The sequence below is a fragment of the Myxine glutinosa genome, chromosome 9 (assembly GCF_964187855.1).
Source record: "Myxine glutinosa chromosome 9, kmMyxGlut1.1, whole genome shotgun sequence".
Lineage (NCBI taxonomy): Eukaryota > Metazoa > Chordata > Myxini > Myxiniformes > Myxinidae > Myxine > Myxine glutinosa.
Window position 1 is genome coordinate 69,814,109 of NC_136269.1, and position 24,220 is coordinate 69,838,328.

At 44.2% G+C, this 24,220-nt stretch overlaps 1 protein-coding gene across 1 annotated transcript; it reads right to left on the reverse strand.

Annotated features, from left to right (window-relative positions):
* LOC137412257 (uncharacterized) lies at positions 1 to 23,565 on the reverse strand. Its single transcript, XM_078784433.1, has 4 exons — positions 23,415 to 23,565; positions 2,904 to 3,227; positions 2,501 to 2,651; positions 1 to 756 (listed from the first exon to the last, which is right to left on the reverse strand). The coding sequence occupies exons 1-4, from the start codon at positions 23,497 to 23,499 to the stop codon at positions 249 to 251; spliced, it is 1,068 nt and encodes a 355-aa protein (XP_078640559.1). The 5' UTR covers positions 23,500 to 23,565; the 3' UTR covers positions 1 to 248.
* Between the last annotated feature and the right edge of the window lie 655 nt (positions 23,566 to 24,220).

Consider the following 24,220-nt stretch of genomic DNA (forward strand, 5'->3'; position numbering starts at 1 on the left):
TCAGAAGTAAATAAATTGTGTGGATTACATCATTTGTGGATCTGATAAATTGCCAGTTACCATTTTGCAAAACTGAATGTGGAGCAACTAAATGAATTTGTCGAAACGTCACACACGTCCATGTCCGTGGGATTTCCACGGGTGACCCAGTGTACAACTGTACTTTGCGTACACTGGAAGAGTTGTAGAGGCTATAATATTGTAAACCATATTTTTTGTTGTCACTTCCCTGTTTGATTTCTCGTTCTTCACTTGACGAAACATGATGTGGAAGCGGCATCGTCATCTTCGGAATAAGAATCGTCCTCGTCGATGGCATTCATGAAATCGATCACAACGCAGCGATTCCCATCGGATTCAAACTGAGCCTCGGCCATGCTCGAACAGGATGAATTGTTGGAGGCAGAAGATGGAATGGTGAGAACGGAAGGCGATTCAACGCTTGCGCTGCGCTGGGTAGATCCATCCGTGTTTACCTGAGGACTCGTACCTGGATGCCGATCCGAGAGCCCGTGTACGTCTGACACGTGGATACAGGAAGTGGGTGACGGGGGAGTTGGTCCTGTGTTCGTTTTCGGTTGGCTCACACTCAGAAGCTTATTTGTGGGTGCTTGATCATCTGCGTGAAGGTTGGAGCGTGCTTGCGGTTTCAGTGGCACTTCATTTTTGGGCCGAGGGTTTTCTGAAGTCTCCAATTTCTGGTATTTGATCAACTTGCTTGGTTTTCTTGCATTGTGCTTCCGGTCTTTGCTGGCCCTGCAAAAGACAAACAGATTTAGATATTGTCCGCCTTTATTCTACATGTACAGCATTTATGGTACAAGCAATGGAACAACTTGGTGCTTTGTCTTGTACCGCACACTACTGTTCTAAGACGGCCAGCTATTCATTACATATGGAATATTTAAATGAAAAACAAAAGAAGATGAGGAAACTGGCAGGAGACGGGAAGGAGGGCAGCAGAGCCGAGAAGAGAAAAAAACATATTTCAGAGGAGAAAGAAAGTAAGGTTAGGGAGGGGATATCTCAAAACGTGATGGACGTTTTCGTACAAAACCTTGTGAACAGGTTCGGTGTGCGACAAGAACGAATTGATTGGTTCAGTTTTGGTGAAGATTCGGATCTGGATCCGGATCAAAGAATGTTTCAAGTGATTCTTCACCATTGAGGGATTGAGCAAAAACCAAATACAGCAGAGCACAATATCTCAAATTTTGGCCTTATTGGGATGGAATTTGGTGGATGGTTTGGGTGTCTGACGAAGACGAACTAACTCGATTTTGGTTCAGGTCTGGGTGGAGATCCAGCCGATCGGTGGGATACAAAACCTAAACTGTTCAGCCTATCAAGGTACGTGTTCTACTGAGTGCCATTCTAGTTGATGGAATGGAATGGACACCTGGTAAGGTAGTAAAGGAAGTGGCAGCAGAACAGTAGATCAGTTTAAATTCAGATTACATGGACACTTCGAAGAAATGGAGATGGAGGGGTGCAGGGATATTGGCAGGACAGGTAGTTACTCAGTATGGATGGGTGATTGTGTCAATGTGTGCCAAGTGTGATATCTGTGAGAGGGTCTTATCAAGGGGTAGTGTGTGGTCCATGTTGTGTATTTTCACCTTAAAACTACCTCTGCACCTCTACCCACAAAAAAAAACAAATAAATGAAAAACCACCAAAAAATGTATGCTTGTCCCCAATTTCTTTCATGCTGTGTCGACTTTTCTTGGTATTCCCTGTTATCAGTTCGGAATACGGGAACTAATTGATAATCGTTTGGGCCTGATTTCCTGTCAAATCTCATCATCTGCGGTCTTGAGTAACTGGCAAGGTCAGTCTCAACTACAACTGTGGTAACGTATTCTAATTCTTAATGCGCTTGAGCAACATTAGTCGGTAGTAGTAGGTTGTAGACACCCACCCAGGGTTGTACTACCATTCTGACGAAGGAGCGTTAAAGTGGTGCCCGGAACCATCTTACACTCTCCATGTTAGGATTCCTGGTCTTACTTGCTGTCTCACTCAAACTCCAGCTGCTGGATGAGCTTCAACCTCTCTTCCTCGCAAACAAACACCATACACACTTTTCATCATACACACTTTTCATCATACACACTTTTCATCATACACACTTTTCATCATACACACTTTTCATCATACACACTTTTCATCAGACGCTTTTCTTATTCTCTCTTTCTTCACTTTTCGATCAATGCAGCTCTTTTATTTAAGGCCTGGCCTCGATGAGGACTATCTAGTCTGTGACTGGAGCCTCCAACGTGAAGAAAAAAAATGTGGGGAGGAGGAGTTGAGTAAATGTGCATTTGGTCCATGCATCCCCCTCCCCGAGGTTATTAATTAGTTTGTGTGCTCACCTGGTTAGAGAAAGGTATGCATATTGATTGCTATGAAGTCATCTAATAGCTGTGTATATGCTGAGTGAATGAGGATGTAAAATGAAGTATTCACCAAGTACAACCAATGAAGTCGTCGTACTTACTTGTCGAGAGATCTGGACTTCTTGAAGAGGTAAATGAAGAGCAACATGATGAAGCAAGTAATAGCGCTTAAAGCTATTATAACCTCGACCACAAGCCAGGAGAGTTTGCCCGCTGATGGATGCGTTGTGTTATTTTCTTTACTGTCAGACACTACAACAGAAAAATGTAGCGATTAATAAGAACGAACACACATCTTAGATCATCTCATCGCAATTCTCAGAGATTAACTTATAAAATGGGTCGTGATGCCCTGATGTCTGTCCGTCTGTCCGTCCGTTAACTTTTTCCTTTTTTGTGTTATTCCTCCCTTATCACGTGGCTTGTTTGAGAGAACTGTCCAGGGCTGTGCAACAACAACAACAACCACAAATCCCCTTTCATCCATAATTGCACAATTATTACCTTTATGAAATTCCAAATCCTGCTCACTGTGAGACGTCTCTGGCTTCTCCGGAGCGTGTTTCTCCAAATCTTTCTCTCCAGCATTTAGAGAGAGTTGAAAACGTTGCCATCCCATTTCTATGTTATCCAGGAAATGTTTGAGGGTTGATACATTGGGTGTTGCTTCCGTGAGAGGTTCTCCTTGAGTGTTTGTTACCTTTTCCAAGTGAAGGGCATTTTTATCATTTGGGAGAGTAATATCGTTAACTATGGCCGAAGTAAGGTTTTCGATAGCCAGTTCTGCAGGTTCTTCCAACATGAATTTGGGTAGTTCTGTAAACTGGCCTGGGGTAGGAAAAAAGAGGTTAAACAGACAATCGTGGACTTGTACCGTGAAATGTAATGCTCAATCCAAGTGAGATAAATCCATTAAGGTTCCTTGGACAAACAAATCTACATTCAAGTTTCTATTTTACTCCAAAAGTGTTCAACAATTTCAAACAGTTTTCGGCTTTGGACTGTGACTATAGATCCAACCCGAGGATTACAGAAGGCTGCACGTATGATTCCTTACGTTAAACCCTGACTAAATATCCACAACGCATCACCCTTCATATGAAGCACTTTTAAACAAGACAATCCTTAAGCTGACATTTCCCTGCTTTATACATCGAGATGGCTAACTAAGCGAACACGGACCATACTAACCTATACATTTCCAACTGTTCTAAGGTAATTCCGACCCCTCCCCACAAACGTAACAATGTATTTTATTTTTTGTTTCTAATTTTAACGTTGCATTTACGCATCATGAAGAAGATAATTAATTTGGGATCATTTAATTAGCACATTTAGGATACTCACAATCACTAAAGAGTGGTACTTCCACGGAATTTCCACGGGACATACATTTTCGCATGTATCTCGCAAGATTGTGAATGGGACCTGAAGGTAATTTGGATAATTGTTCCAGCGAGACATTTCTCGCTACTACCGAGATTTTTGAATGGGGTGAAAGAAGTTTGGAAGGTGGGGAAGCAGGTTATGAGGAGGTTGGAGCAGGTGAAGTTGGTAATGGTATAATATTAAGGTGGCTAGTTGAGGGGAAATTCGAACCCTGGTGTTGGGCTAGCGGCTAGGGTGCCGGCTTAGGATCCTAGGATCCTGGGTTCGAATCCCGGTCAATCGCTGAATTAACGCCAGGGGGGTTGACTCAGCCTTGTCATCCTTCCGAGGTCGGCTAATTGAGTACCAGTTCACTGGTAATTCCCTGCTTGTCGTTAAAGGTGGCAAAAAGGGTTGGCGTCAGGAAGGGCATCCGGCCGTAAAACATTGCTTCAAAAAGGGGACCGAAAAAACAACAACAACCACAGTTCCCGAAAAAGGCCAACCCCCGCTTGCGGGGAAAAAATGGCCTCTAAAGGTGTTTTTTTTTTTTTTTTTTAGTTGAGGGGAAAGAGTCCACCATTTAACTATTCCACCATTTTAATGAGGTAATGAATAAATCATATGTACTGATGGAAGAATGTTCTCTTGATTTGAAGAACAAGAGGAAAGGGTGAGTGATGGACAGAGAGTTGGGGAGTGGGGGCAGAGAGGACACAGAGAGTTGGGAGGGTGGGGTTGAGGACTTTGAGTTTGGGAGCAGAGAGGGAACAGAGAGTTGGGAGAGGGGGGTTGAGTTGTGGTGGAGAGGAGAGAAGTTGAGGATTTGAGGTTGGGAGGTGGTGTGGAGGACTTGGATTGGATGGAGTGGAGGACTTGGATTTGGTGGAGTGGAGGACTTGGATTGGGTGGAGTGGAGGACTTGGATTGGGTGGAGTGGAGGACTTTGAGTTGGGGGGGGGGGGGGTTGGAGGTGTGAAGGCTGAGTGAGGACTTGGGGAGGTGGAAGGGAGGGAGTAGAGGACTTGGGTTGGGAGTGGAGGACTTGGATTGAGTGGAGTGGAGGACTTTGAGTTGGGGGGGGGGGGGCGGGAGGAGTGAAGGTTGAATGAGGACTTGGGGAGGCAGAGGGGAGGGAGTTGAGGACTTGGGATTGGGGGGGAGGAAGGGGGAGTGATTCAATCACGCAAAATCTTGAGGGAGCACATAGCGAGACAATATTAAATTCTCATGATACTTAACTGTTCTTTGCATAATATTGTTGAAGTCACATTTTACATTACGTGTAACTTCAATTAAGCTGAGGACTTGGGATAGGGAGGTTGAGGACTTGGGGTTGGAAGGTGGGGTGGAGTGGAGGACTTGGATTTGGATTGGGGGAAGTGGAGGACTTTTAGTTAGGGGAGGGGGAGGGGGGAGAGAGGGGAGGTGGAGGACTAGGGGGGGGGGGAGTGGAGGACTTGGATTGCCGGAAGTGGAGGACTTTGAGTTAGGGGAGGGAGACGGGGTGAGAGAGGGGAGGTGGAGGACTGGGGGGGAGGGGGAGTGGAGGACTTGGGTTTGGGTGGGGGGGGGGGGGATTTGTGAACATGTTCAGCTTAATAGGACTCTACTGTGTAAAGTATTGTCATGTAATGTTCACCTAATTCTTCATATTATTCCATTATCTGAGGAATATAGTTTAAAGGTCAATTAGTTTTGTAAATTATTTCATCAACACGATTATTCATAACAGACCAAAACCTGTGAATGAACAAATCTTTCCCCTCCCCCCCTCCCCCCCCTCCCCCTCAACTTAAATTTTTATCTGTAATTACAGCAGAGTACCAAGGTCGCCATTAAAATAATTATAATGGTGAAACAAATAAATCAGGAGTGACATTTGCCATGTTGTTCATGAATTGGGTGACCGAATCCCCAGTGTGTTTCCAGGTTTTTTTTTTTTTTTTTTTTTTTTGTATACAAGATCGAGGCTCGTGAAAGAGCGAACATTAATCACACAGAAAGACAAACCGACACATAAAACATATAACATCGGCAGCGGTAGACAAGATGGGAAGAGAGGGGGAAGGACACAAACACAACATTTGAGAGCAGGGACCGAGAGACATGGAGACATCGAGAGATCTGAGAGAGGGCGAGGGCTTTGGGGGGGGGGGGCATGGGAAGGGCGGGGTGGGAGAGGTATAAAACATATGGACACTGCCAGGACTTCCAGGAAAGAAGTAGGAATTTCAAACAAGGTGGATCTGGGGTGAATTAGTGGGGGTAGAAAAGATCAAGGTTTTGGATGGGGGAAGATAAGAGATGGTGGTGAACAGCTGTTTTAAAGACCTGGAGGGAGGAGTGGGATTGAAGGGAGTGAGGGAGTTTGTTCCAGAGGCGGGAGAAAAGAGGAATGAAAGAGTGAAGGTGAGCAGAGAGCCGAGATTTCGGCAGTTTAACCATCAGAGGGTTGCTGGCAGATCTTGTGCGACCTGTAGGAATATTTGGGGGACAGAGCACAGAGAGAGCTGGGGGTGCAAGGCCGGAGAGGAGTCGGTAGAAGACAGAAAGACGACCTACCTGCCTGCGGTGAGTGAGTGAAAGGCCCTCAGAGATAGCTTCATCGTGGGAGATTCTAATAATTCTGAAAGCTTTGGTTTCAACAGCGTGAAGCCGAGCTAGGTGTGAGGCAGGAGCACCAGCCCATAGGGGAGAACAGTATTCCATTGAGCTGCGGATGAAAGCCTTGTATGTGGTGAGGAGCTCAGGTGTGCCGAGGAAGGACTTCGCACGACGGAGGATGCCCAGTCGGCGACTGCCTTTGGAGGCCAGCTTGGAAATGTGGTTCTCCCAAGAAAGATCATGGCAGATAGTGAGACCCAAAAGCTTGAGCGACAGAACTTCTTGGAGACGATTGTTGAGAAAGTAGATGGGAGGGTTGTCCAGTCGATCTTTTCGGAGAGACATAGTAAGAGTGTGAGATTTGTCAGGATTGAAAAACATGTTCCACTTGTATTGCTCGCCTTCAGTCCCAACAATCTATAAATCCCAGGAATTGTTTTTATGATTCATTCCGGGGCTGGTTCAATGTTGGCAATGTGATGCGACATGGCAATGATGATATTTTCATTCTCTTTATCTTCGACTGTCACTTTGTTATTCATGAATGTCCAAAGCTCAAGCTTTCCCCGACAGCCATTTTGAATGCTGTGTTTTCATTTCAACATGACGTCATTTTCTGATCTTGTCGCATATGAGAATCCATACAATGCAGAAACTGATTGAGAGTCTTTTTGGGTCATTTCATCTCGATCTCGAAGAGATGAACTTGTAAAATGGGTCGTGATGTCTGGATGTTTGTCCGTCCATCCGTTAATTTTTATTATATTTGCTACTCCTTTATCACCTGGCTGATTGTTCTGAAACCTGACACAGGTATACAAGACAGTAACCCACACCTTTACTCAGGCTTCGATTTGGCGATTTCGGATCATGGGGGCTCCCAGGGCCAGGTGGGAATTTCATCACATCTGTGATAACTTTGATAGGATTTTGTATTTCTAAAAAGAAACTATGACTTTCATTTTTGTAAAAATATTTTATTTATTCACTTTAAATTATTTTAAAACAAGTTTATGAGGCAAGCCGAAATCTAACCAATCACTGCTCACCAGTTTTCTCCTTGTTTTTTTTCTCAGAAAATATTGCAGGTATCCGATGGAAAGCTCCAGAAGCAGCGTGCTTCCCTCCCGTTTCTTTGTCACCTGTTGCAATGTTCACTGCATGGAATGATTGAGCAATTGCATGAGATCGAGAGGAGAAAATAATGAAACCAGGCACTTTCACGAGCAAAATCAGTTGTGAGGAATACAATATTTTGTGTTTAACCTCATATTTCGTTGTGAGATTGACACACAGTGATGCATTAATATGTGCTGTTTTGGTTGCACTTCCTTGTAGACTCTTAAATATCCCATGGTACACTTGGTAGCACAGTGAGCAGATAAAATTGAAAGTTTTCCGGAACCGTTCCCCGCTATCAACTTGCCCAATTCGAATTCACGGTGCTTTATGACCGATCGAAACAGCAACTATCAAGGATGCCTCTTTGCGGTGGTTGTACCCACCCCTCTCTCTTTCTCTCTCTCTCTCTCTCTCTCTCTCTCTCTCTCTCTCTCTCCTCTCCCTCTCCCTCTCCCTCTCCCTCTCCCTCTCCCTCTCCCTCTCCCTCTCCCTCTCCCTCTCCCTCTCTCTCTCTCTCTCTCTCTCTCTCTCTCTCTCTCTCTCCCTCCCCTCTAAATTTAATATTTCACTCTGATGTACAAAAACTTATCGTTTATTTCTCAACCAACTAATTAAAATGCAATAATTTCTTACAATGAGCATATGCAGCATTGCATGGTTATAGTTCATCTCTCTGTCTCTGTCTCTGTCTCTGTCTCTGTCTGTCTCTGTCTGTCTCTCTCTCTCTCTCTCTCTCTCTCTCTGTCTCTGTCTCTCTCTGTCTCTGTCTCTTTCTCTATCTCTCTGTCTGTCTGTCTGTCTGTCTCTCTCTCTCTCTCTCTCTCTCTCTCTCTCTCTCTCTCTCTCTCTCTCTCTCTCTCTCTCTCTCTCTCTCTCTTTCTCTCTCTCTCTCTCTCTCTCTCTCTCTCTCTCTCACACCCTGTCTTGGCCCTGACCTCGTGAAGGTGAGGGTACACGTCCTGGATGTGGGGTATCTCTGGGTTGCTCCTGTGAGATTGAATGGCTGTCTCCGTACTGCGGCCTTGTTCGAGAAAACTGTCATGAGGTTCATTCTTCTCCTACTTCCTCCATCAATTTTGATGTTTCACAGGGCTCTGTCCTTGCTCCCACGCTGTTCCTTATTTATATAAATTATCTTACTGATAATGTTCTGTCTCAGCTAGCCATGTATGGTGATGACTCCTCACTTTACTGTATCTGCGGATTCACTCGGCACCACTCGTAATGAGGTTGGAGTTTCTCTGGACAATGATTTGGAGAATGTGTTGAAGTGGGGACATGACATGATTGGCTGGTAACCTTCAATGCAAAGAAAAGTAAATTGTTGTTCATATCTCGTTCTAGAAAAAGGTCTTTCCCTTCTGTATACATGGGGTCTTCAACCTTAACAGAATCATCTGAGCTTTGGCTTCTTGGTCTGAACATGTCCTCTAACCTCCTTTGGGATAAGTACATTTCTGGTATTGCTTCCAAACGAGGTGGTTGTCTTTATAGAGTGCGGAGGTATTTACCTCCTGAGGCTGTTTTGTACCTGCATAAGGCAACTATACATCCACTTATGGAGTACTGTTGCCACATTTGAGCTGGAGCACCAGCCTGCCACTTATCTTTACTTGATAGGCTCCATAAACGCACAGTCAACCTGGTTGGTACGAAGATGGGTTCAACTCTTCAACCGCTCTCTCACCGTAGTAGGTCAGGTGCCACTCTTGGTTTGTTCTACAGATATTTTCATGGCAAATGTTCTGTTGGACATTCTAACTTGGTTCCTCCCGTACGAGAGTTTGGACACAAGACTCAGTTTGCCATCTCTGCACACCCATACACTATAGATGATCAAAAGGGCAGAACGAAAGGCCATGCAGATAGTTTGATCCCTCGTGCTGTCTCGCTCTGTAATTCCCTACTTGTAACATGCTTCCCATTATCCTACGTTCTACTCGCCTTGAAGAGGAATGTCAGTTCCTACCTTCTGCAGCTTTGAGGTTTCATCACATTTTACATGGTTTCTGCTACTTTCTGTGTCTTGGATGTTTTCTTGTTACTTATTTATTTTTCTTCTATTTTGTTCAGCTTTATCCTTACTTTTATCTCGCATTCCATTCGATTGTAATTCAAATGATTTACCTTTTAACTGGATTAAAAACTAGAACGGCACTCTTCGACGTCACGACGTTGACTGATATGCCTCCGGCCACATTATTACATCATGACAATACTTGTGCCAAGTTTGATTTAAATCCATTCAGCTGTTCTCAAGTTATCACATGTCTAACGGACATGACCTCTGACCTTTGAACTCTTGACCCCAAAATTTAATCAGTTCATGTTTACATCATTGTACATACCTGTACCAAGTTTTAATTTAGATCCCTTAAGCTGTTCACAAGTTATCACATTTTTACCTGACATGACCTCTGACCTTTGGCCTATGACCTTGGGATCCCAAAATCTAATCATTTAATCTTTACATCATTATACATACAGTCACGTGAAAAAGTAAGTGCACCCCATGTAAAGTTTTGACTTTTTCAACATATTTCAACATACAGCTATTTGATCTTCATTTCAACAATATTGATACAAAAAGGTGATATAATATAACAAATATCATGAAACATTTACATTTTGCAGTCCATTGTATAATTTAAATAAACAAATGCAAATTTCGCATGTGGAAAAAGTAAGTACACCCCGACATTTATCACGACTTCAAATACCTAAAATTAGAATCAGGGGCACCAGCTCAGGTGCAAATGATTAGAACATCGTTAGAGAGGATCTTGGAGGAACCTGTCTTGTTTAAACCTCAGACATTTAGTTTGGTTTGCTCTTTGTTGTTGAAGTGTGCGGCGTCACCATGCCTCGATCAAAAGAGCCCCCTGAGGCCTTCAGAAAGAAGGTTATAGATGCCTACGAGTCTGGGAAGGGATTTTAAAAGATCTCCAAACAATTTGAAATCAATCATTCGACTGTCCGGAAGATCATCTCCAAGTGGAGAAGATTCCAAACAACTGCCAACCTGTTCAGGCCAGGCCGCCCCAGCAAGTTCAGCCTGAGAGCAGACCGCAAGATGCTGAAAGAAGTCTCTAAGAACCCCAGAATGTCATCACGGGACCTACAGGTAGCTCTTGCCACTGTTGATGTCAAAGTGCACGAGTCTACCATGAGAAAGAGGCTGCACAAATTTGATCTACATTGGAGGTGTGCCAGGAGGAAGCCTTTGCTGTCCAGAAAGAACATCAGGGTAAGACTAAAGGTTGCCAATGAACACCTGGGCAAAGACCAGTACTTCTGGAACGATGTGCTCTGGACAGATGAGTCAAAGATAGAGCTATTTGGCCACAGTACCAGAAGACATGTTTGGCGAAAACCAAAGACAGCATTTGACCACAATAACCTGATACCAACTGGAAAGCATGGTGGTGGAAATATTATGGTTTGGGGCAGCTTTGCTGCATCAGGGCCTGGGCAGCTCACCATCATAGAATCCACTATGAATTCTTCATTGTACCAGAGGGTGCTTGAGGATAATGTGAGGCCATCTGTCGGAAAGTTGAAGTTGAACCGAAGGTGGACCTTGCAACATGACAATGACCCTAAACATACCAGTAAATCCACCAAGGAATGGCTGAAAAGAAAGAAATGGAGGGCTCTGGAATGGCCAAGTCAAAGCCTGGATCTAAATCCCATCGAGATGTTGTGGGGGGATTTGAAACGAGCTGTGCCTGCAAGAAACCCCTCAAACATCGCAAAGCTGAATGAATTCTGCATGGAGTGGGCAAAAATTCCCCCCAGTCGGTCAGAGACTGGTAGACATTTATAAGAAACGCCTACTTGAGGTTGTTTCTGCCAAAGGGGGCAATACCACCTATTAGAGCCAAGGGTGTACTTACTTTTTCCACATGCGAAAATTGCATTTATGTTTATTTAAATTATAAAATGAACTACAAAATGTAAATGTTTCATGACATTTGTTATATTATATCACCTTTATCTGTCACCATTGTTGAAATGAAGATCAAATAGCTGTAAAGGGATAAATAAGGAAGGGATAAATTGAGAATAAGCGGAAAAAATGAAAGGGGTGGTGGCAGGGTTAGGTGTTTGTTATCGGAGTCAGAAGATATTGGAAATGGAGGTTGTGGATAAATATGAGGGCAGGGATGAAATGTGTTTGTTCATTTGAATAGATAGAGAGAAACTATATCAAGTGGGACAGCGAGAAAGATTCCAAAATTTCACCGTTTTGTGTGTAAGAAATATAACTTCCATGAGGAAGACATCTTTTTCTGAATAATTATTCATTGGTTTCCTGTAATCACTTCCGTATAGCCAATGGAGCTCACCAAGTGACAGATGAAAGTCTCTTTCGCTTTCAAACAAAGATGGAACCTTCTATCACTTTCAGGCATAAGGCCGAGTGTGCTTTGCTGACGCATCATGTAAATTTGGGTTTATTTCGGCATCCCCCCTTCCCATGCCTCCTCCCCCCAAGCCCTCTCCCTTCCACACATCTCCCTGCTCTCAAATGTTGTGTTTGTGTGCTTCCCCTTCTCTCCCCATCTTGTTTTCCGCTCCCTCTTTTTGTGTGTTTTGTTTGTCTGGTTGATTTGTTTGTGAAGTAAATGTTAGCTCTTTCACGAGCCTCGATTCAGTATACAAAAAAACAAACAAAAAAAAAATCAAAATTTTTTTCCTCTCTGGATTTAGCAGAAATAAATATGCTATGTCCCTCACAATACATACACCCATATATGATACATTCCACACAAATCATTGCTCACCTGTTTTGGTGTTATCTCCTCCCCCAAATGCGTCATTCAGGGGCTCTGAGCCACTTCCGTCATTGGGCTCCGACCCACTTCCTTCATCCTCTTTATTTTCATCTGTGGCATTGTGCAACACAGTGGAGATATTGAGGAAAAGTATTGAAATTAACTCGGGATTGGCAGGACGGAACCTGCTCCTTTAATCCAAGGTGATTGGTAAAATGATGTAACATACATACACCACACAACACACGGCAACATCCAAAGCCTTTCATTTACTCATCGCAGTATTTTTTTTATCATGAACGATTATCTTCTGTGGATGTAATTGTTTGTGGTAAGATTTCTCTGTGATCCTGCTTCAAAATTAAAATTTGCAGCAGTGTTGATAGATATACGTCACGAGTGGTTGTTGTGGTTCTTGTTGGGGATGGATTTTTCAAATGTGCACCCATTGGTCGGTCAGCTGTCGGACCCACCCACATTTGTCGCTTGACTTCACCCACGAAAGCACCCAGCCAAAATAATATGGCCGCCATCTTGGTTTTCTGGTGCGCCAAAGACATCCTGCCTGTAGGCCTCTGCTGATTATAAACTGCCTGGGTTTGTTGCGTCATATTTCCATTGGTTTTGTTTGGGTTGAGTGTTATTCACAATGAGGTACACCGAAAAAGAAATCAATGTCGAATAAAAATTATTAGTAAGGCTCAATAAAGACCGTCAGCCTGCACGGTACACAGCATCCTAAAAAAATATTGTAAGGTAATTTTTGAACGGCCCCATATTGGGGTTAAACAATCCGTGATTGTGTAATGAATCGGCTCATTCTCATATCACGTCGTTCTCATAATCATATATATAATTACCTTTTAACCAAACAACGTCATCATTGGGTCAACAACAAGACCACTCAGCAGAGGATAATGCCATTTGAGTCCTACTTGGAAAGTTAAGAAATCAGGCCGGAAGGGAGAAGTGTGGTGTTGTGAAACCGTGCCGGAAGGGAGAAGTGTGGTGTTGTGAAACCATGCCTTAAGGGAGAAGTGTGGTGTTGTGAAACCGTGCCGGAAGGGAGACGTGTGGTGTTGTGAAACCGTGCCGGAAGGGAGAAGTGTGGTGTTGTGAAACCATGCCTTAAGGGAGAAGTGTGGTGTTGTGAAACCGTGCCGGAAGGGAGACGTGTGGTGTTGTGAAACCGTGCCGGAAGGGAGAAGTGTGGTATTGTGAAACCATGCCTTAAGGGAGAAGTGTGGTGTTGTGAAACCGTGCCGGAAGGGAGACGTGTGGTGTTGTGAAACCGTGCCGGAAGGGAGAAGTGTGGTGTTGTGAAACCATGCCGGAAGGGAGACATGTGGTGTTGTGAAACCATGCCTTAAGGGAGAAGTGTGGTGTTGTGAAACCGTGCCGGAAGGGAGACGTGTGGTGTTGTGAAACCGTGCCGGAAGGGAGACGTGTGGTGTTGTGAAACCGTGCCGGAAGGGAGAAGTGTGGTATTGTGAAACCATGCCTTAAGGGAGAAGTGTGGTGTTGTGAAACCGTGCCGGAAGGGAGACGTGTGGTGTTGTGAAACCGTGCCGGAAGGGAGAAGTGTGGTGTTGTGAAACCATGCCGGAAGGGAGACATGTGGTGTTGTGAAACCATGCCTTAAGGGAGAAGTGTGGTGTTGTGAAACCGTGCCGGAAGGGAGACGTGTGGTGTTGTGAAACCATGCCGGAAGGGAGACATGTGGTGTTGTGAAACCATGCCTTAAGGGAGAAGTGTGGTGTTGTGAAACCGTGCCGGAAGGGAGAAGTGTGGTGTTGTGAAACCGTGCCGGAAGGGAGAAGTGTGGTGTTGTGAAACCATGCCGGAAGGGAGAAGTGTGGTGTTGTGAAACCGTGCCGGAAGGGAGAAGTGTGGTGTTGTGAAACCGTGCCGGAAGGGAGAAGTGTGGTGTTGTGAAACCATGCCGGAAGGGAGAAGTGTGGTGTTGTGAAACCGTGCCGGAAGGGAGACGTGTGGTGTTGTGAAACCATGCCGGAAGGGAGAAGTGTGGTGTTGTGAAACCGTGCCGGAAGGGAGACGTGTGGTGTTGTGAAACCGTGCCGGAAGGGAGAAGTGTGGTGTTGTGAAACCATGCCGGAAGGGAGACATGTGGTGTTGTGAAACCATGCCGGAAGGGAGACGTGTGGTGTTGTGAAACCATGCCGGAAAGGAGACATGTGGTGTTTTAAAACCGTGCCGGAAAGGAGACGTGGTGTTGTGAAACCATGCCGGAAAGGAGACGTGTGGTGTTGTGAAACCGTGCCGGAAGGGAGACGTGTGGTGTTGTGAAACCATGCCGGAAAGGAGAAGTGTGGTGTTGTGAAACCGTGCCAGAAAGGAGACGTGTGGTGTTGTGAAACCATGCCGGAAAGGAAACGTGTGGTGTTGTGAAACTGTGCCGGAAAGGAGACATGTGGTGTTGTGAAACCGTGCCAGAAAGGAGACGTGTGGTGTTGTGAAACCATGCCGGAAAGGAAACGTGTGGTGTTGTGAAACTGTGCCGGAAAGGAGACATGTGGTGTTGTGAAACCGTGCCGGAAAGGAGACATGTGGTGTTGTGAAACCATGCCGGAAAGGAGAAGTGTGGTGTTGTGAAACCGTGCCAGAAAGGAGACGTGTGGTGTTGTGAAACCATGCCGGAAAGGAAACGTGTGGTGTTGTGAAACTGTGCCGGAAAGGAGACATGTGGTGTTGTGAAACCGTGCCGGAAAGGAGACATGTGGTGTTGTGAAACCGTGCCGGAAAGGAGACGTGTGGTGTTGTGAAACCGTGCCAGAAAGGAAACGTGTGGTGTTGTGAAACCATGCCGGAAAGGAGACGTGTGGTGTTGTGAAACCGTGCCAGAAAGGAAACGTGTGGTGTTGTGAAACCATGCCGGAAAGGAGACGTGTGGTGTTGTGAAACCATGCCGGAAAGGAGACGTGTGGTGTTGTGAAACCATGCCGGAAAGGAGACGTGTGGTGTTGTGAAACCGTGCCGGAAAGGAGACATGTGGTGTTGTGAAACCATGCCGGAAAGGAGACATGTGGTGTTTTAAAACCGTGCCGGAAAGGAGACATGTGGTGTTGTGAAACCATGCCGGAAAGGAGACGTGTGGTGTTGTGAAACCATGCCGGAAAGGAGACGTGTGGTGTTGTGAAACCGTGCCGGAAAGGAGACATGTGGTGTTGTGAAACCGTGCCAGAAAGGAGACGTGTGGTGTTGTGAAACCGTGCCGGAAAGGAGACGTGTGGTGTTGTGAAACCGTGCCGGAAAGGAGACATGTGGTGTTGTGAAACCGTGCCGGAAAGGAGACATGTGGTGTTGTGAAACCGTGCCGGAAAGGAGACATGCGGTGTTGTGAAACCGTGCCAGAAAGGAGACATGTGGTGTTGTGAAACCGTGCCGGAAAGGAGACATGTGGTGTTGTGAAACCGTGCCAGAAAGGAGACGTGTGGTGTTGTGAAACCGTGCCGGAAGGGAGACGTGTGGTGTTGTGAAACCGTGCCGGAAAGGAGACGTGTGGTGTTGTGAAACCATGCCAGAAAGGAGACGTATGGTGTTGTGAAACCGTGCCGGAAGGGAGACGTGTGGTGTTGTGAAACCGTGCCGGAAAGGAGACGTGTGGTGTTGTTATACCGTGCCAGAAAGGAGACATGTGGTGTTGTGAAACCGTGCCAGAAAGGAGATGTGTGGTGTTGTGAAACCATGCCGGAAAGGAGACGTGTGGTGTTGTGAAACCATGCCGGAAAGGAGACATGTGGTGTTGTGAAACCGTGCCGGAAAGGAGACATGTGGTGTTGGGAAACCGTGCCGGAAAGGAGACGTGTGGTGTTGTGAAACCATGCCAGAAAGGAGACGTGTGGTGTTGTGAAACAGTGCCGGAAAGGAGACGTGTGGTGTTGTGAAACAGTGCCGGAAAGGAGACGTGTGGTGTTGTGAAACCATGCCAGAAAGGAGACGTGTGGTGTTGTGAAACAGTGCCGGAAAGGAGACGTGTGGTGTTGTGAAACAGTGCCGGAAAGGAGACGTGTGGTGCTATTAAAGTAAAACTCACCATTGATACCATTATTTTTTGCCTCCTTCACAGAACGAGGAATTTGCTCCAAGTATCTCAAGAGTCTTGACAAGTGGGGTACAGGTTTCTTTATGGGTTCAGTGATTCGAACCTCCAACAGTTCTGTGGGACACAGTGACACTTGCATCAAACTACAAAAATTGCAGGATTGCAGGAACACAAAATGCCACAATCTGCAAATATGAAAGTAGTTTGAGCTTACCAACCATTTTGTTACTCCAAATAAATGTCAAAGAACGAAACATCGCTTGGCACAGTCGATTCCAAAAAGCTAAGTAATAGTTCCGGATTCGTCTGTGCTGCCGTCTATTTTATGTTCTCTGGTTGTGTCGATCGTATTGAGTGATCACTCTTGTGTATTTTTTGTGTTCATTCTATTTACTAGGGCATGCCCGTACTATATATAAGCTAGGACGTGCCCGTACGTGGGTGCCCGTTCCTTGCCAAAAAAAAAAAAAAAAAAAAATTTGTGTAGGGGTGTGTGTGTGTAAACATCCTAGGGCGTGCCCGTACGTGGGTGCAAAAAAACATGCGTGCAAACAACAACAACAAAAAAAAACTTTGAAACCACGTGGCAGTAACGACCACAGAACCCCCCCCCTCTATTTACATGAATGGTTTGGTCCATTCGCAACGACCACAGAACCCCCCCCTCTATTTACATGCAATGGTTTGGTCCATTCGCAACGCCAAAGCGAACGGCGAACGGCTAAATCGCCATAGCTCGGTAAGTACTTGTCCGATTAATTTCAAACCTTGAAAAGGCACATCCTCGGGTCCCCAGCAATATACCTGGCAAGTTTAAAGTATATCGGACCCGTGGTTGTCGAGAAACAGCGGTCACAGACAAACAAACAAACGTACAAACGTACAAACGTACAAACAAACACACAGAGATTACTGGAATTATAGATAGATATCCATCCTGATTTTCAGGCACAGATTGTTTTGGGCCGAACAATTTTTTTTCACAACTGTTTCACATACCCACTCGCAGAATCTCCATTGTTCACCGCCCTCGCTTTAATCCCTTCCTTGTACCTGCAGTTTAATACAAAGCAAAATTAAATGATACAAAAGCTTTTCTTATTCTTATACTTGCTCTTCTTCCTCCTCCCCTCTTTCTTCATCAATTTCAACCTTTTTAAATGGAAATTTAAAAACATTCAATCTTCCTGCTTATGACATCCAAGGCCATCGATTCTAATGGATCACTGACTTTTCCTCCTCTCCAGTATTCAGCGTGTAGTCTTAACGGGATCCTCTCATCTCCTCTCTGTCAAAGCTGGAGGGTCCCAAAGTAGGGTCTTAGGCCCAGTCTTGCTCCTCATCTTCATCAATGATTGATCTTTCTGATTCCCTGGAAAATTCTGCTTATCTCTTTGCTGATGATTCCACCCTCTGCAGACATTGATTGAATGAGGAGCTGGTGCAACACTTGGAATATGTCTTTCAACCCGGACAAATTCCACACACTCACCCTGTCTCTCTGAAAGGACAGTCTGGCAAATCCTCCGATCTACTTCCTCACCAAGTCACTTGAAGAGGTTAAGCCACTCTAACTGCTGGGCCTCACCATCAGCCAATATTTTTCTTTGGCAGACCATATTTTCAAGATGGCCTCCAAAGCCAGCTGCCAACTGGGCATCCTCCATCGTTCAAGGTGTTTCCTTGGCCAATCTGAACTTTTGACAACCTACATTGCCTTCATTCACAGATTTATGGATTACTGCTCTCAACTTTAGACAAGAACCCCTGCATCATAACTTACCATTATTGATGCCATGGAAAGAAAAGCCCTCAAAATCTTTGGGATCTCCTGTGATGAAGCTCAATGTCTCTGCCTGTTACTTTTACAATGCAGACAGGTTGGTGGCCTCTCAGTATTCTACCAACTCCTCTTGGTGTTGTACCCTCTGCCCTCTCTTCATGGCTCTGTCCCTCCCAGGTTTCTTCAGGACACACATTGTCTGACGGTATCCCTTTTCTTATTGAACTCCAAAAAATCCAGGCTCAGTGCTCACCTCCACTCATTTGTTCTTCTTTTCTCACCTGTAGAACCAATTTCCACAGTCTGTTCAAATTCATTCTTCCCCCCAGGGCTTCGAACTGTTGACTACCTCAGATCATCCCTGATCCACACTCATGATATCTTCTACTCCACATCACCCAATTCCCAAGAACTCACTTTTTCCAGATTGTGATTTTCCCTTCCTATCCTACACCACTTTTCATTTGTTCGTTGTCAGTTGCTTTGTTCCTTTTCTGTTTCATTCCCATCTTCCCATTCCTCTTCTTGCTGTGTTTCATTCAGTTTGTGTGTAGCTTGTTCACCCCTATGTGTCCATGGCCCCCTCCCCTTGATCTCACTTCTACTCTGCTGTTGGTGTTTTCCCCTTTCCATTTTGTTGCCTTCCATTTTGCAATAGCTCTTCCACGAGTCTCAGTCACTTGTACAAAAATAATGTCTAAGTTGATCTGTCTGCTATAAGTGACTCGCACTTCAAATCTGCCCATCAAGCTTGGTTTAGTGAGATTAATGATCTGACAGAGTGCATGCCTATTCAACTTTACATGCATATATCCTTCACATATGACTCGTTAATAATTCCTCCATTCATCGGCAAAAAGACACTTTAAAAGACACCATCAATCAAATTTACCCACAATTCAACATAAAAATGGCTTACTCTGATGAAAGAAAATAAACTCTGGAAAGAGCCATACAACGTTCATATGTGCCTGGTCCTTGTCTCCATCAGAAGGTGGATGGAGGTTATGTTTTTACCCCTGTCTGTTTGTTGGTCTATTTGTCCTTCCTCTGTCGCTGTCGATAACGCTTCTGTAATTCCTTGTTTTTTTAAACAGAGTAATGCAATTTGGATTTGGTCTGTGTACTTAATGACTGCAAAACATATTAAAATGCTTGTAAAAATGTTTATCCCTCACTGAACTGGGTGATTTGGAGCTTTCCTTCACTGATCCCTGCTGTCGATGGTCCGAAGAAAATTTGCAAACGCATAGATCATCACGTAATGAACACAATGGTAAAATTATTTTTCATAATATTTTAACTTGTCTAATTATTGCCTATTTCTGTTGTTCTACAATTATTCAGTATGTCTTAGACAACAGGATAAAACACTCAGAAATTACAGGCCAATTCATTTCCACCATCAGTGCCCTAATGCATGTAACCCTTATTCACATGTGTTTGTTGTACATGGACATATGCAACTAGAACGGCACTCGGTATAGAGCATACATGGACCTCCGCCAGGAGGATGCCAGGAGGATTGGGGCATGGACCTCCGCCAGGAGGATTGGGGCATGGACCTCCGCCAGGAGGATTGGGGCATGGACCTCCGCCAGGAGGATTGGGGCATGGACCTCCGCCAGGAGGATGCCAGGAGGATTGGGGCATGGATCTCCGCCAGGAGGATTGGGGCATGGACCTCCACCAGGAGGATTGGGGCATGAACCTCCGCCAGGATTGGGGCATGGACCTCCGCCAGGAGGATTGGGGCAATGGGGCATGGACCTCCGCCAGGAGGATTGGGGCATGGACCTCCGCCAGGAGGATTGGGGCATGGACCTCCGCCAGGAGGATTGGGGCATGGACCTCCGCCAGGAGGATTGGGGCATGGACCTCCGCCAGGAGGATTGGGGCATGGACCTCCGCCAGGAGGATGCCAGAAGGATTGGGGCATGGATCTCCGCCAGGAGGATGCCAGGAGGATTGGGGCATGGACCTACGCCAGGTTGAACAGTTTACATTTTGTAATAGGTCGAATCTGGATCCAGACGTGAACCAAAATATAATCGCTCGTTCTTGTCACTTACCCAACTCATCCACCTAGTTTTGCCATAAGTCATTCACAACCTTTTGCAATATCCTGCTATATATTGTTTTGGCCCTATTACTCAATGGTGAAGATTCACTTAAAATTTTCATCATATTCTGATGTGGATTCGGATTCGGATCTTCACCAAAATCTAATCAAATCGTCCTTTTCACACACTGAACCTGCCCATCAAGTTTTGGGCGAATCCGTCCACAACCTTTTGAGAAATTGTGCTATATATTGGTTTGAGCCCGATCTCTCAATGGTGAAGAATCACTTTAAAATTCTCAGACACCAGGTCCAGATCCAGATCTTCACCAAAATCTAATAATTTCCTTATTTATACCAATCCTCCACCAAATTTCTTCTGAATCTGTCCAAAACATTTTGAGAAATCCTGTTCACAAACAAACAGATAGACAAACAAACAAACAAATAAACAAACAAGAAAGGATGTCAGGCCTGATAGGTATGACGAAAATTGAGAGAATCAATAATTGATTGTTCAATTGTGCAATTAAAATAAATAAATAATGATCATAAAATAATTAATTTCTTAATACATTGACTAATGGCATATCTAAACCACCACAGTTTCATCTGAACCTGTAACTTTTTGAAAATTAATGAATGAAATAAATAATCGAAAAATTCAATGATTAATGGATTCATTGATTGATCAAAAATACCCTTACGGCCAAATAACTTGGTCACTGTTGTGTCCAAATATCAGCTTCCTTGCTCAAAAGGTGCCTGAAATATTGGCCAAATGAGAGAAAATAAATAATTGGTTGATTAATTGTGTAATAAAATAAATAAATAGTAATCGTAAAATAAGTAATTTCTTAATAAATTGGCTAATAGCTTACATAACGCACCACTGTTTCATCCGAATCTGACTTTTTGAAAATCAAGTAATTAATTGAAAAAAATAAACAATCGATTAATTGATCAATCAATAAATCAAAAATATCCTTTACAGCCAAATCACTTGGTCATTGTCGTGTCCAAATATCAGCTTCCTAACTCAAAAGGTGCCTGAGATATTGCCCAGATGAGAAAGAAAATAAATAAGTACTTAATAAATCGATAATAATTAAGTAATTAATCAATTAATTAATTAATCAAAAAATTTTGAAATACCGTTTTTGCCAAAGCACAAAGCAGACAGGGGTGAAAACATAACCTCCATCCACCTTTGGTGGCACAGGTAAAATTGCAGTTTTTTAGGACATGACACCGACTAATTGTCATGTGACACCTGAACAGTAAGTCCTATTTGGACGTATGTGGTATCAAAATGTGCGCAAGATCCTCGAAAAAAGCATCGAGAATTCGAAATTCCCAGCGATTGCGAAAAAAGTGTGAAAAATGTCGAGGGGGGGAAGGGGGGGCTTCAGGCCCCACCTCCCCCTTGTGCAGTTCGGGTTAAGCAGTCCAAACAAATGCTGGATTTTAAAAACTGCGTCATTATAACCCACAAATGAATCGATAACCTCGATGTAAAAGTGTCGTTGGAGGACAAACCTTCTTCTTGGAAATTTAAAGGTCTGTGTTGAGCCAACACTTGGGGACTGTGTTCTGTTTCCCGTTTCATGGTGTTTGAAAAGTCTGCATTGGAATGATGTGGCCTCAGATCAATTCTTCCTCCAGCCAGATCTATTCGGTGGAATAAGAACATTGTGGTTAAATGGCTGCGATGGAAAGGCTTTTCGTTGATTCTTTCATCTCAGAATATAATCAAGGCCGTAACTAATTTCCATTGATTCATACAAAGATTGATCTGCCAGATGAGGGGATGGCTTTATGAGATGTCAAAATACCTAGATGTAGGATGTCAAAAATAAACAAATCATGGATTCATCTTTGCTTTTGTGATGACGTTTTATGAAATACAGTTAACTCGAATAACAAAAAAAATCTTTAATATAATGGAGCTAATGCGTGTGTCTATACACATATATATATATATATATATATATATATATATATATATATATATATATATATACAGTCCATTCAGAAAGTATTCAGACCCCTTCACTTTTTTCACATTTTGTTATGTTGCAGCCTTATGCTGAAATCGTTTAAATTCATTTTTTCCCTCATCAATCTGCACTCAATACCCCATAATGACAAAGAGAAAACAGGATTTTAGAAAGTTTTGCAAATTTATTGAAAATAAAAAACTGAAATATCACATTGATATAAGTATTCATACCCTTTGATATGACGCTTGAAATTTAGCTCAGGTGCCTCCCATTTCTCTTGATCATCTTTGAGATGTTTCTACACCTTGATTGGAGTCCACCTGTGGTAAATTAAATTGGTTGGACATGATTTGGAAAGGCACACACCTTTCTGTTTAAGGTCTCACAGCTGACAATGCATATCAGAGCAAAAACCAAGCCATGAGGTCGAAGGAAATGCATGCAGAGCTCAGAGACGGGATTGTGTCGAGGCACAGATCTGGGGAAGCCTACAAAACAATCGCTGCTGCATTGAAGGTTCCCAAGAGCACAGTGGCCTCCATAATTCTTAAATGGAAGAAGTTTGGAACAACCAGGACTCTTCCTCGAGCTGGCCGCCCGGCCAAACTGAGCAATTGGGGGAGAAGGGCCTTGGTAAGAGAGGTGACCAAGAACCCGATGGTCACTCTGGCTGAGCTCCAGTAACACTCTTCTGGTGAAATTGCCAAAATCTCGGCTCTCTGCTCGCCTTCACCCATTCATTCCTCTTTACCCCCGCCTCTGGAACAAACTACCTCACTCTCTTCAATCCCACTCCTCCCTCCAGGTCTTTAAAACAGCTGTTCACCACCATCTCTTATCTTTCCCCATCCAATACCTTGATCTTTTCTACCCCCACTAATTCACCCCAGATCCACCTTGTTTGAAATTCAAACTTCTTTCCTGGAAGTCCCGGCAGTGTCCATGTGTTTTATACCTCTCCCACCCCCCCGCCCCCTCCCATGCCCCCCCTCCAAAGCCCTCTCCCTCCCACAGATCTCTCGATGTCCCTGCTCTCAGATGTTGTGTTTGTGTTCCTCCCCCTCTCGCCCCATCTTGCCTACCGCTCCCCATGTTATATGTTTTATGTGTCGGTTTGTCTTTCTGTATGATTAATGTTAGCTCTTTCACGAGCCTCGATCTTGTATACAAAAAAAAGAGAAAAGAAAAGACGAATCATTTCAAATGAAAGTGAAGCCCAAATTCCTCACCGCGCTTTACAGTTGGTGCTGCCACACAAAAGGAAATGAGGTTCACAATGACCCACAACAACTTCGCCCATTGCTTGACCTTCATCGTTGTATATCGCCCAGCATCGACAAACGTGCACGACAGGTGTGGAACAAAGGACAAACGTTTCGATCGGGCTTCTTCAGCTTGTTGACAGTCGTCATGACGACGGTTATGACGAGGTAAACAGGTGCAATAAAGTTGTGAGCTGAGTCAGAGTTCGGTTTTTATCTTTCAAAGATAAAAACTCTTTCTAAAGCTCTTTAAGCTCTTTCACGAGCCTCGATTCAGTATACAAAAAAAAAAAAAAAAAATTACAATTCCATTTTTGGATTCATGGGAGAGCAAAGATGGCGGACAAATGGCTTCAAAAAATGAGCTTCTCCTTCCCATCCACTGAGTATGGAGGTCAATTACTGTGTTCTGAGCCAACCTTTCCCTGGATTACGTCATGCAGTGACGTCATGACCACCGCTGTATTTAGGGGCGGTACCCGACGGGTTCGCTTTTTGACTGGAACACCTCACAAAATTATTAGAACTAAAATCCATGTTCAGTTCTTTGTTTATTGCTTTAAATCAATAAACTCACGTAAAAAAAAAATGTGTGCGTGGACATTTAACCCCCTTTCGCTTCGTGTGCGAGAAATATATCAAAGGGGACCCTCTGAGTGAAAGATCCTTGCCTTACTGCACTCTTAAAACAAAGGACTCTGTAGTTGTACTTTAACTTACTGCCACAGCTTCTATTCTAGAGTTTCGACACAACTAAAGATCGTCCAATCGTC

Coding starts and splice junctions, on each gene's coding strand:
- LOC137412257 (XM_078784433.1), bottom strand. CDS start 23,499: ATGAAGGTCAAGCAATGGGCGAAGTTGTTGTGGGTCATTGTGAACCTC. Junction 2,652..2,903: donor GGATTTGGAATTTCATAAAG/GTAATAATTGTG, acceptor TTTCTGTTGTAG/TGTCTGACAGTAAAGAAAAT. Junction 757..2,500: donor AAGTCCAGATCTCTCGACAA/GTAAGTACGACG, acceptor TGTCTTTTGCAG/GGCCAGCAAAGACCGGAAGC.